General features: G+C 48.0%; 1 protein-coding gene across 1 annotated transcript in view; it reads right to left on the bottom strand.

The window, feature by feature from the left end:
- ACYP2 (acylphosphatase 2) overlaps window positions 1-13635 on the bottom strand; it is a 760277-nt gene that overhangs the window by 711529 nt on the left and 35113 nt on the right. Inside the window, exon 2 of the mRNA XM_078649480.1 lies at window positions 1017-1033. Within this exon, the coding sequence (XP_078505606.1) occupies window positions 1017-1033 (17 nt within the window). The remainder of the gene's footprint in view (window positions 1-1016; window positions 1034-13635) is intronic.

Here is a 13635-nt window from a genome sequence, read left to right as displayed (position 1 = left end):
TGTTTATTTATATTGTCTGTGCAATAAAGAGGGGTCTTTGGAGGCTTTGTCACTAGTGATGTGGCACGGCTACTAAAGGTTTTCAGTAATCAATCAAATGTCCAGTGATCCTCACATATTGTATAACTATTCAACTATGCCGGTGAATCTCTTTGATCCAATGCTGAAGAACTAGGCCTCTGTAGATCTAATGCGCTGAATCAATCTGCACAGCACCCTCTTGGAAGTAAGACCCAATCTTATACAAGCACTGGCAATGCCAACTGGTCGGGCTTTAACACGAGTGTATTTATTTTCACTTTCTTTGCAGAAATATGCATTATGCAAAATACATTGGGCAAAATATTTGAAAAATATATAAAAATATAGGAGTGGCTCGGCAGTCCAGGCCTTTCTGCTCGGTCACTGAAGTGCACTCTTTTTCAGGCGGCTCTGCACCTGTGATATGGAAAAATGTCGTGGTATCATGCTGTATGCTGCAGTAAGCAAACAAAATGTGAATGGCTCTAGAACAGAACAATGGCATGAAAAGGGGAGACCGAAATTTCATTTATGTATTTATCTATTTAGGTATATAATTCTATTAAGATTTTCTTTGAAAACATGAGTCGCACAAACAGCTAAATCTGCCTCTAAGCCAGACAGCTTACATTTAGGGAAGTTCTTTATAATAGAATATATGTAACTGAGAAAACAATAACAAATATCAAGAAACGTCCTCGCAGAATCAGTCAAAAGGAATGCACCCCACTAACCATTACCAAATTAGAATGTCAAACATTGCAATAAAATCATGCAGGCAGGATATATTTCGTTAGCCTTGTGTACTTTAACACAGAGAGCCGTCTTAAAACAGATGTATTTGCTTAACTCAGTGGTATAAAGTTTGGAGCTCTAAGCAGCAGGATTTGGAAGCTGGGTTTCAATACTAAAGCAGAGGGCTTCCGGCCATTAGTGATTCACTGAAATAACATCTGTGCAGCAAAACAGGCATAAAACACTGGCTCATGTCTTACCATTCTGAAGCAGACGCCTGTAGGAAATAAGATACAAAGAAAAACAAGAATGAATGGCTTACCCTTTGAAAGAAAATACAAAAAGGCAACTTTCATTATTTAAAATCATAAAGGACAAGGCATGCAGGGGTTCAATAATCTCATGGCACAATATTATAAAACACAAATACACAAGTCAGAAGGTACTGACAGTGAAAAAGTTCAGCATTGCACCATGCTAGCTAAAAAGCTAAGACCATGTCAGGATTACGGGTCTAAAGAACAGAGAGCAGGTTGATTCTTGCACACTGAGGGCCAGATGTAGGTCGCCAATTACCGGTCGGTAACAGCCGATTTCGGCCGTTACCGACCGGTAATTGGTTTATGAGATGTAGGGGGCCCGAATTTTACTGAATCAGTAAATTTACCGATTCGGTAAATTTACAGATTCGGTAAAATACCGAATCGGTATATGTACCGATTCGGTAAATCCAGATGTAGCTGGCACCTCAAAGAGTGCCACAGGCCCTTTAGGAGTCGGTATTTATCACCCAATCCTATGGGGTGGTAAAATACCGAATTCCAGTGTACATGCACATCTGTGCATGTACACCTATGCCATGTGACACACAGACATGCCCTTAGGGCATGTCTGTGTGCCACATGGCACACAAGCCTGCAATTGGGGTGCTACAGGGTGTCAAAGTGACACCCCGTTCCCCCTGCCAGGATTCGGTATTTACCGATTCGGTAAATACCGAATCGGTATTTCTCATTGATTCCTATGGGCTTCAAGGACCATAGGAATCAATGGGAAATACCGATTCGGTATTTACCGAATCGGTAAATACCAAATCTTACAGAATCGGTAATTGCAAAAGAAAAATTACCTACATCTGCCTACTTCCAATTTACCTACTCTTAAATACCGATTCAGTATGATTCGGTATTTAAGAGTAGGTAAATCGGAATTACCTATATCTGGCCCTGAGTGTTTTGCAAACTACCATTCATTTTGTGAAGTAATTTATGTACTAAAAGATCACTTTGCAAAATGCCCTTTCAGGAGATCACACAAACCTCCTGTATTGCTAAGATGTTGTGACCCCCTGCAAATGTGTATAAATGCAGGGCCAGAGATTTGCCAAGGACAGCAGAGCTCCATACCTACATTCGTGATTCCCTGCATGTCAACATTTTTTAGAAGTAGGCCCTATCCGTCATAAGCCAGACCCAATTCCTAATACGTAACCTCACCAAACATCGCTTCCAGGGACCCTCTGTGATACAACATTTTCATTTCACTTTGGTCTAAGTATTAGGGAGGCTCAATCCCACTAAGTTAATAAGGCTCCTTGCCTTCTATCGCCTCCAGCCTAGATGTGGCAAATGTGGAGAGCACTGTGCCATTTCAGTGCTGACGTGGCCTAGTTCAAGCTGTTAGATTTCAGATACAATCGTTAATGGGGTAGAGATTTCTTATCAAAGTACATTTGGCCAACAAAAATTAAAACGCTCAGTCACCCAGGCCCTTATCTCCAGCCGACTGGACTACGGCAAACCTCTCTACGCAAGAACCGGAGCTTACCTCCTCCTCCAACTACAGGCCATACAGAACTCCACAGCCAGACCCGTCCTGGATCTCCCTAGACCACGGGTACTCATAGTACGACCCGCAGGCCGCCAGCGGCCCAGCAAGCCTTCCCTGGTGGCCCGCGGACCTTGCAGACAATTTACCCGTGTTTAAAAAGAACATAAAAAAATTAAAGAGTGTCCGCAAACACTGCGCGCCCAGACTCTGCTGCTCTGTGGGGGCCCGGGCATTCCAGTGATAGTCAGAGTGGAGCTGCAGGGGCGCCAAGAAGTGAAATACAAAAGCCTCATTAACATATACATGGTCTTTTAAAGACCTGTGAAGTGCTTGGGTGCGGCTGTGTGTGTGTGTGTGTGCACGAAAGCTGTCTCAGGCACACACAGGCAGGGTGAGATGAAGAGGGTGACAGAGGGAGGGAGTGAAAGGGAGGGAGACAGAGGGAGAGCGAAGGAGGGAGTGAAAGGGAGGGAGAGGGAGGGAGGGAGGTAAAGGGAGGAAGAGCGAGGGAGGGAGGGAAAGGGAGACAGACAGAGGGAGAGCGAGGGAGGGAGGGAAAGGGACGCAGACAGAAAGAGGGAGAGCGAGGGAGGGAGGGAAAGGGACGCAGACAGAGGGAGAGCGAGGGAGGGAGGGAAAGGGAGGGAGAGTGAGGGATGGAGAGGGAGGGAAAGGGAGGGAGAGGGAGGGAAAGGGAGGGAGAGCGAGGGAGAGCGAGGGAGGGAAAGGGAGGCAGAGAGAGGGAGGGTGAGGGAGAAGGAGGGAGAGCGGGGGAGCGGGGAGGGAGGGAAAGGGAGGCAGACAGAGGGAGAGCGAGGGAGCGAGGGAAAGGGAGGCAGACAGAGGTAGAGGGAGGGATGGGGAGGGAGGGAAAGGGAGGGAGAGGGAGGGAAAGGGAGGGAGAGCGAGGGAGAGAGAGAGAGGGAGGGAAAGGGAGGCAGACAGAGGGAGAGCGAGGGAGGGAGGGAAAGGAGGGAGGGAAAGGGAGGCAGACAGAGGGAGAGCGAGGGAGGGAGGGAAAGGGAGAGGGAGAGTGAGGGAGGGAAAGGGAGAGGGAGGGAAAGGGAGGGTGAGCGAGGGAGGGAGGGAAAGGGAGGCAGACAGAGGGAGACCACAGGAGGGAGGGAAAGGAGGGAGGGAAAGGGAGGCAGACAGAGGAAGAGCAAGGGAGGGAAAGGGAGGCAGACAGAGGGAGAGCGAGGGAGGAAAAGGGAGACAGAGAGAGGGAGACAGAGAAAGGGAGAGGGAGACAGACGGAGACAGACAAAGGGAGGGAGACAGACGGAGACAGAGAGAGAGAGGGAGACAGAGAGAGACAGAGGGAGACAGAGAGAGAGAGGGAGACAGAGAGCGAGAGAGGGAGACAGAGAGAGAGAGAGTGAGACAGTCAGAGTGAGTGAGAGAGGGAGTCAGGGAGAGAGAGGGAGTGAGAGGGAGTGAGAGTTTGAGTGAGACCGAGGGAGAAATAGGGAGAGATGGAGGGAGAGGAAGAGAGAGGTTGAGAGAGGGATAGAGAGGGAGAGAGAGGGAGGTAAAGGGAGAGAGAGGGAGGGAGAGGGAGAGAGAGGGAGAGAGAGAAAGAGATGTGTGTATGCCGGGTCTGGTGGCTCAGTGGACGAAGGCGTCCGCTGCAGGGACCTGTGTTCAACCTCATGGTCAGTTTTTTTTGTTCCCCTAGCCCCGCCCCCTCCGCCCACTGACCCCACCCCCAAAGGTGCAGCCCTCCGACACAAACCACACTGTAAATTTGGCCCCCGAGAGAAAGTTTGTGAGTACCCGTGCCCTAGACGAACCCACATCACCCCCTTCTGCAGGGAACTCCACTGGCTCCCAGCAGGGAAAAGATGCCAGTTCAGGCTCCCGGCCCATGCAAACAAGGCCCTACAGAACTGTGGACCTGCCTACTTAAACCAGAGCTTGAACTTCCATCAGCCCACCAGACACCTCAGCTCCTTGTCCTTTTCTCTAACCTCACCTCCCACATCCAACGTAGCAGATGCGGATGTCGCATCTTCTCCTACCTAGCAGCGGAGACATGGAATGAGATACCCTTTCACCTGCAGACCTCCCCATCTCTTCCAGAGTTCCGAAAGTCACTGAAGACCTGGCTATTCAGCTAATCAACTGGACCCTGCAAGTGTCTGGATACCCTCATGGGTGACAAGTAGCACTCTACAAATCTACTGATTGATTGACTGATTAGCACACGTCTAGCCAGCTGTATGAGTGATTGCAGATTCATCCAGTGCTCCAACATTTCAATTACCCTATGGCAAAGAGTGGATCATACAGGGGCAAAAATGTTGTAAAAATAAAAACATTTCTAAAAAAAATATTGATTGTTCTTCAAATTTGTATTTGTTGGCCTCAAAATAAACAAAATACTGTCACAGGATTATCTTCCAGCCGCGGCCCATGCAGGTAAGAGTGGTGGGGCAGTGGGGCCAGGTTTGGTGGGGGGGGGGGTTTCGACAGACGATGAAGAGGGAAAAGTAATTATTTATTTAATGCTCCCTCGTCATCGTCCGTCGAAATCCCCCCTCACCCGGCCCCACCGACTCACCGCTCTTACCTGCACAGACCACGGCGGTTATCTACAATTCTCTAAAATAAACAACGCAAGCCTAATTCACAAAAAGTGCATAGTTTGAACTATTTTTTGCTTTTCTGGAATTCACAGACATACTCACTAGTATCTCTGAAAATCTGCCCCAGTGGCAGTATTCATAAGCACTCCTTGGAGAGTAAGGTGGCTTTTCCTGAGGCAAGTAATCTCGCAACCTGGAATTGTACACACATTAAAAGTCTGCACTGGAGAAAGCCAGAGACTAGGTGTAATACCGTTTTTTAGGTTTTGCCTGGCGAAAAGATGCGCTCTGCGCATCTTTTTCGCGCAGGCGAAAACCTGATGAGAACTGTAGTGTGGCTTTGGGTCGGCCCTCGCCATTCATTGGCTGGCTCCATAAATGGAGCCTAGCCATTGGACGAGGGGCCTGTCCGTCAATGCCGGACCAGATTCGGGGGCGTTCCCGAGATTCTTTGGCTTTTGCCGACGTCACGCGACGTCAGCCGAAAGCCGGGAACGCCCCCGAATCTGGTCCGGCATTGCCGGCACTTCTGCGTCTCTCCACCCCCCCTTTCCCGCCCCCTCCCGCTTGTTATGTGATGTTATCCAGGGCTGGATCAGATTCAACACGCTGTGCAAACATGTCCTGTCCCCACAATGATGTGAGTTAAAAACACACGCGCATAGGTTTTCTCATGTCTCACACCCGTGTGCCCGCGTGCTTTCCCCATAGATGCTTGTACACGGGTGAGGCAAAATAAAAAGCATCACTCGAAATGTCAGGGGCACACTGAAGCTGCCTCCCTGACTTTAACACCGGGAATTAATGCCCTGCATTAACTGTATCTTGGATTGCAAAAAGCGGCCATTTTAACTTGGTCACTCTGCCCTGAAAAAGAAAGGAAGGAAGGAGACAGACTGCATAACTCCTCTCCTGTAATACTTATTTTAGGAGCAAGCTATCTGAATAAGTGTTAAAGCGGATGGAAGCTATACTACTTTTTTATGAGCACAATATTTCAAAGGGTTAGAACATTTAGATAGTACTCAAAGTAAACACGTAGAAAGAAAACAACGTAGTTGATGAATAAGGCTTTTTTATTGACATTTTATTTTCTCCTTTAGTTGTGTAAAATTGAGAAACTGGCTACCACGATCAATGCAGCAGTGAAACATGGTGGCGCTGTTGTAATAACACTGAGCATATGAGCTTGAGGCTACATTAGTAGAAGAAGGACTTGCATGTTAGTCTGTCTCCATGGCGACCAAAAAGGACGCGGCTGGTCGCTCCGAAGCACATCTCCCCGCGGACAGCACTTGACAGTCACTCTGAGCAGCAAGGAAGAGTTGGCATCAGTCCCACGGGACCAATCACTTGAGCCCCAGTGCCTGATGAATCACCTGCGCTTTTACAAGTATTTCACTCCACCTGGGAATGCACAGCTTTCATTGTAAGGATTTATGGGGTGTTTTGTTTCCTCATCCTCACCGTGCTCGTCTATATCTTCTGTGTGTGCCTGAATTAAAGCAGGAAAGAGCGCGGGATGGGAAGGGCTTTGATGTAGAAGTGGCGAAAGTGGATCAGCCGTGAGTGGTGGGTTGTTTTAGGATTGAGGTACATGGCGTATTGTGAAGAGTCCGTGTTAAGTATTGACCTAGATAACTGGGAAGCCGCGGAATTAGCCGCAGCACCTATATGATAGTTGTGCTGGGTGCTTTGGGACTGCTTGGGTGTGTTTTGCATTATTCGTATGTCCGAAATAGAATGGATCCTGTGAGACCTGAGAAGCGTCAAGTTGTCGCATCCTTGAACTGGAGATAAAGGCAGAGATGGGTGAGGTGCTGCTATAAGGGTGAATGCATGTATTGATTAGCACATGACAACTTTAATACGTCTCTTAGCATCATGTAATCCAATGCTTCAAACGACACTCAGATGACATGAACAAATGCGATTCAGTATTTCATACAACTGCGTTTCGTTTCAGTGCATTTTATTTAAGAGGAATAGACACGATTATACAGGAATTCTGGAAGTGTGTGGGGGGGCTCGCAGTGTGTTGGGGGGCTCGCAGTGTGTTGGGGGCTTGCAGTGTGTTGGGGGGCTTGCAGTGTGTGGGGGGGCTTGCAGTGTGTGGGGGGGCTTGCAGTGTGTGTGGGGGCTTGCAGTGTGTGTGGGGGCTTGCAGTGTGTTGGGGGCTTGCAGTGTGTTGGGGGCTCGCAGTGTGTGGGGGGGCTCGCAGTGTGTGGGGGGGCTCGCAGTGTGTGGGGGGGGCTTGCAGTGTGTTGGGGGGCTCGCAGTGTGTGGGGGGGCTCGCAGTGTGTGGGGGGGCTCGCAGTGTGTGGGGGGGCTCGCAGTGTGTGAGGGCTTGCAGTGTGTTGGGGGGCTTGCAGTGTGTTGGGGGGCTTGCAGTGTGTTGGGGGGCTTGCAGTGTGTTGGGGGGCTTGCAGTGTGTTGGGGGCTTGCACTGTGTGGGGGGGCTTGCAGTGTGTGGGGGGGCTTGCAGTGTGTGGGGGGGCTCGCAGTGTGTGGGGGGGCTCGCAGTGTGTGGGGGGGGCTCGCAGTGTGTAGGGAGGCTCTGTGGGGGGGGCTCTGTGTGGGTGTGTGTGTGGGGGGCTCTGTGTGGGTGTGTGTGTGGGGAGGCCTCTGAGTGTGTATTGGGGGGGCTCTCTGTGGGTGTTTGTGTGTGTCATTTGCGAGAGATCAAGCTAGTGGCATTGTAAATGACAATGCCATTTATTTATGTTAAAAAAAACATAAATAAAAATATTGTCAAGAGCAATGCCAATAGCTCAAACTTTAACAAAGGCAAAACCATTGCATTGTAAATGCTTGTTCTCTCACAATCACAGCGAGTTTGGGGATGTTCTGTTCCTCTACCAACTCTGGAAAGGGATATGTTCTAGACCTCGGCAGGTGCAAATCTGCAACTATTTTCAGGTTGTGTTGTCTCGTTTTCTCTTCTCCACCTTTCACATTAGATGTCTCTGTGTTTTTAATGAATTGTAATGTATTTGTAAATGGATTCATGGTTTTAATTATAAATAAATGTACATTATTTGACTTCACGTGGTTTTTTCCTTGTTAAGTGTTTGCCAAAACCTCAATATATTGGTTATAAGTGTGAAGAACAAATGAAAGAGTCTAGTGAATGTTTGTAACCTGTAACCTGTGACGTATTGTCTTCCCAACGGAAAAAAACTTTTTTACTCAACAGTATACTGGAGCTCCATTTTCCCTTGGGTCACATTGAGCCCCTCTTTTTTTGTTAAAGATTGTGTAAGGGTGAGACAAGAGTTTTCAAACTCACAGGTTTGTGGGCATTCACAATCTCCAACACTAAACATGCCTTGCAATGCGCCCTTCCCATCCCGTACGCAAGTCTTACACCTGCATAAATGTATGCAGTCAAAGCATGTAACTACCTAGGTGTAAATTGACCAACATATGGTAGATATCCTTTTAATAATGCCTAGCAGGCGTAAACCTAAACATTTTCAACTGCAAACATGGAGGGGAGCACACCAGAGAGAATGGGAGGGGTGGCCATGGAGGTGGATGCGTCCTCTTAGCGGAGATATGGACTACTGACATAGGACTCAAATGGAGTGTGTGGAACATATACTGAGCAGCTGAACGCGTTGTTAGGGAAAGCGAAATGTCTGAAGGGAGGGGGGTAGGGTTAGGAGGGGGGTATCGGGGGAGGGGGGGTTGAGTTGAGGGGGGGACGATGTTTTTTGTTTTCTGCGCTGAAGCATAGTGGCTGGCAGTGCTGGCATAAGTAAGGAGCAGCACAATCCAGCCCTGCAGGACTGTATCTCAGGTCAACTGGGATATCATTTTCACTGCTGGAAAGGCCTCACTCCTTGTGTGGAACAGTCTGCTGGCCTAAACCAGATTCGGCGAGGAGAGGCAAAGTCATGCTGGGGGCATAATTATTGATCCAGTGTTGAAGGGCCACTGTATGGGGGTTGAATATGTATGAGATGTGACTGAGCATTATATGAAAACTTAATAAAGTCTGTTTCCCAAAAAAATGGAGGGGAGCACACAAAGTTGTTCTCTCTAGTATATCCACCCCCCTTCATTCAGCCCACCTCCTAATTTACTGTTTTAGTTCTTTTATGCAAATAATCTTTACAGCTTCTTCCCTTCATATGCCCTGTTGCACGAAATTGTATCCTACATAATAAGAAAATTGGCAATAAATGGAGACTCCCCAATAGTATTAACCCCTCATAGTATCAATCCCTGTACTGTAATACTTTCTCAGCCTGGTTCAAAAGATTTTGCTACAAATGGATGGCTTACCTAATGAACTCCTGGAGTAAGCCAGGAGTACTCCTTGTATATTTCTGGCTCACTCCTGGATTTTGTGCTACAGCCCTAATTACAACTGGGCTGGTCACTGCCGCTGGGTGCAAACAGGTGTTTGTGCCCTATTCGGAAATATAACTTGTATTCAAAGTTTGCACAGACCTTGTATTTTACCCTCAACAATTTTTACCAGATAAATAGTCATTCCACCATACGCACCTACAAAACTTATAAAAGGATCATAGTTTCATCCGGGGGGAAATACTCAGCCCTGCAGTATCAGTATTTTCCAAGATCAAAACTACTAGTTACAAATCCAGCAGTACTTGTAATAACCTAATGAGTTCAATATAGTAGCATCAACTGACCCTATTAGGGGGTGTGGCATTTCAGCCTATGGCGTGACACAGCTTTTACTGTTCTTGCTGATTTCCACCCCATCCACACAATATCCTTCAGAACTATGCATTTGAGCCTCTCAGTGTGACCTAGCAAGGATGATCTGCTACTGAACCTGGTCTGTAGGAAAGTGGGTTTCTGTTGCAGTACCCCCACCCTCCACATTTTGCCTGGCTTGGAATGTAACTTTGACTGTAGAGTGCTGGGTCCCTGCTAACCACTTTCCCAGTACCAGTGCTCTTTCCCTAAACTGTACAATTGTTACCACGATTGGCACACCTCTGGCTCACATATAAGTCTGTTGTAAAAGGTACCAGTGGTACCAAGGGCCTTAAGACTAGGGAGGGTCTCTAAGAGCTGCAGCATGTATTATGCCACCTTGAGAGACCCCTCACTAAATACATGCACACTGCCACTGCAGCTTGCGCGTTTTAGTGCAGATAAAAGCGAAGAGTCGACCTGGCATGCCCCAGGTATGCCCCTATAATGTCTAAGTCCATTCGTAGACATTATAAGTGCAAAGTGAAGCCATACTGAGCACATGGGTTGGGGGCTTGTTACTACGAGTCCATGATGGCTTCACCGAATCCCAAGATGCTTGGTATCAAACATCTCAGATTAATAAACCCACACTGATGCCAGTGTTCAATTCAACATAATAAATCCACTCAAGTGGTCTTCCCATCTTTTGTTATGCTGACCAGGGCCCCTCCAGCTAGTGGAGATGCCTGACCACCTGATCAAGCCCCACTTTTGGCAGCAAGGTCGGTGGGAAAATTAGTAAGCAGGAGAGGTGTGTCCCCTCTCAGCCAGGACCACCCCTAAGGTGAACTGACTCCCTCCTTTGAGAACCCTCCATATTGCTTTGGAGGATTCTAGCCAATATGGTTAGGGGTATGCCCCCCTCCCCAAAGGGAGTGGACATACAAAGGGTGTAGTCATCCTAAAGGTAAGTAGCACATTGGCTACTAGCTTTTAATCCATGTAATGCCCCTAAATTGAGTATTTAGGGACACCCCTGACCTTAGTCCTCAGCTCCTCCCGACCCCAGAAGGAGGAAGAGGACATCACTGAGTCGTCCGAGCCACAAAGACTACAGACACCAACTGAGTTGGTCCCAGCCTTACAGGCCTGTCTGCAGCCCTCAAAGATCCTGCGAGAAACAACCACCTGTCCTGCAGCCGGTGACCTCCAAAACCCCTGGGAGGACTGCCTGCCTTTGTAAAAGACCAGAACTCCCGAGGTCAGCGGACCTGTCCCCAAGAAACCAAGACAAAGGACGTTTGAGCCCTCCAGAACCGCGAGTCCTGACCACCTCTGAACCAGATGCCTCCAACCCAAGTCCAGGTGGTGCACCAGTCCTGAAAAGTTTCCCCAGCAGTCTTGAGAAAGAGTTCATTGTTGGCTAACCCCCACTGGATGCCAAGACGATGCCTGCAGCCTGAACACGAAGTCTCCCCCAACCGCAACCAGCTTTGATAAGAAAATCCCGACGCTAAAGGACATCCCTGCACCCGAAGCCCCTGGGCCTTGGGGAGCTCAACCGACAGTGTTGCTAACCCCCAGATTCATCAAAGTCCCGTTTTGCGAGTCCTTAATAGCGATTATTAAGGAACCTCCTCAAGAAGCTGCAAAACATTCAAAACGTCGCTGTCAGACTCTTCCTCAACATCCCCCGCCGCACCCACATCACCAGCCACCTAAGAGACCACCACTGGCTCCCTGTCAACAAAAGAAGCACCTACAAGTTCCTCACACATGCCTACATAGCCCTACAAGACGCAGAACCTGCGTACCTCAACCACCACCTCGCATTCCACGTACCCACCAGAGACTTCAGCTCCACCAAACCTGCCCTGGCTATCGTCTCACGTATCCGCAAGACCATACCCGGAGGAAGATCCTTCTCCTACCTCGCCAATCCACTTCAGGCAATCGCCTTCACAGCCTCAATTCAGGAAGGACCTCAAGACCTACCTCTTCGGCTGAACCCCAGCGCCTCAACGGACATGCAGCTCTCCCCTCTCCCCCCACAGTCTTGAGTCCCTTACGGGTGAATAACCGTACTCTTTAAGACACTGATTGATTCATAACACTGCTCAAATTGAAATATTGCACCAAGTTAATATTTTTCTGCATTGAAAAGCATTGCTATTTCCAAAATTGTACGTACATTGCTGAACAGAAGTCTTGCATTATTTATTCATTTTCTGCATTGAAAAGTATAGGAAATTTGAAAACTGTACTTACCTGCTGCAACTAAGTTTCTTTGGTTTTAGTAAGAAAGTACCAAAGTAATATTTTTACAAACCATTGGTCTAGGATTTAGTCTTTGAGTGTGTGCAATCATTTTGTGCTTGAGTGTATACATTAAATGCTTAGCACTGCCCTCTGATAAGCCAAACTGCTTGCCCACACTACCACAAAAGAGAGCATTAGTATTATCTCCCTAAGCCTCTGTAAAGCCTCTGCGAATCCACTGGAATCTGTGCACACTATACCTTACTTTGCTATAGTATATATACAGTCAGCTTTCTACATGGACCACCTGCGTAAAATTCAAGAGCCAGCAAAAGTCTTAAGGAGAGGGAGACCTCAGCTGTGGTACCTGTCCAAGATGGCAGTAACGGCTACTTGAAAGGAGTCCAACAGCTGCCCACTGTGGACAAAAGAAGAGAAGTGGTGCCCAAAATGAACAGGTCAAGCAGCTCAAGCGAAGAGCACAAAAAAAGAGGGGGGACTAGTGACCTGACACAGCAACACCGCTCCTAGGCTACCTGCCTGGAGAAAGATATGGACAACATTGGCACAGACTCTGGGCTTTGACTTATGAGATGCATGATGGATCAGGGCACCTGCATTTCAACATTCCTAGGGTCTGGTAAGATGTGTTGAATAGCTGACATCACTGTCTCCACTGCAACCAACGTCATGAGGGGGCTGCTACTGCTACAGTACAATCTGAGTTGCTGAACCCTACACCCCCCCGGCACTGACAAAACCTACAATGAAGTGGCGTTACATCCTGTGAGACTACAGTGCCTTACAGTACTGTATGAGAAGGCCTTAGACAATTCTTCCAATGGCTAATGTGGGCACCGAACATCCTTGCTGCAGCAGTTGGGAGAAAAGATATGGAATTAGTAGGGTACACCTCCTATGAGTGGACTAAAAGCACCTTCAGGCTATAAACAACAAATTATTCTTTATTTATATCTAGATTTATTTTAGTTTCTCCCAGTAGTCACAATAATATTGATATGTATTCCATTGTCAATGTTGTGCCCAGTCCTCCTGTCTTTCTCTTAGGACTTTCAGTGGCTGTTGTTTGGCCGGGCTTGATGTCTTCAACTATGTCAGAAATTAGCTTGCCCCTCAGGAGAACACTCACACCAGCACACACACGCACACACACACATGCCTACACACACAAGCACACACACAAACAGAACTTCAAAACAGTGTATTTAGATATTGTTTACCTTCTCTCTCACTCCCATCCAAATCCCTCTGGCACTCACTTTGTTCGATCTGTTCTTGGACAGCGAATTAGCAGCTGGTATCTCCACATAATCCAGGGAACCATCAAAGGCATTGCTTGTGTCCCCATTGCCGTGCCCCTAGTCTTCCCCCGGACGTCAGATTCTTCTTAGGACCCATATCTGGTTCCTGCTACCTGTTTCCCTGCATCAGCCCATTCACCTTCTTGCAGCTCCCCAGTAGCCTACTCTCTCTTTAGCATGTTCCTCTTTAATGCGTCACTTGG

The sequence above is a fragment of the Lissotriton helveticus genome, chromosome 6 (assembly GCF_964261635.1).
Source record: "Lissotriton helveticus chromosome 6, aLisHel1.1, whole genome shotgun sequence".
Classification (NCBI taxonomy): domain Eukaryota; kingdom Metazoa; phylum Chordata; class Amphibia; order Caudata; family Salamandridae; genus Lissotriton; species Lissotriton helveticus.
The sequence above is the reverse complement of the archived record's forward strand: the minus strand, read 5'-3'. Positions and strand labels throughout refer to the sequence as shown.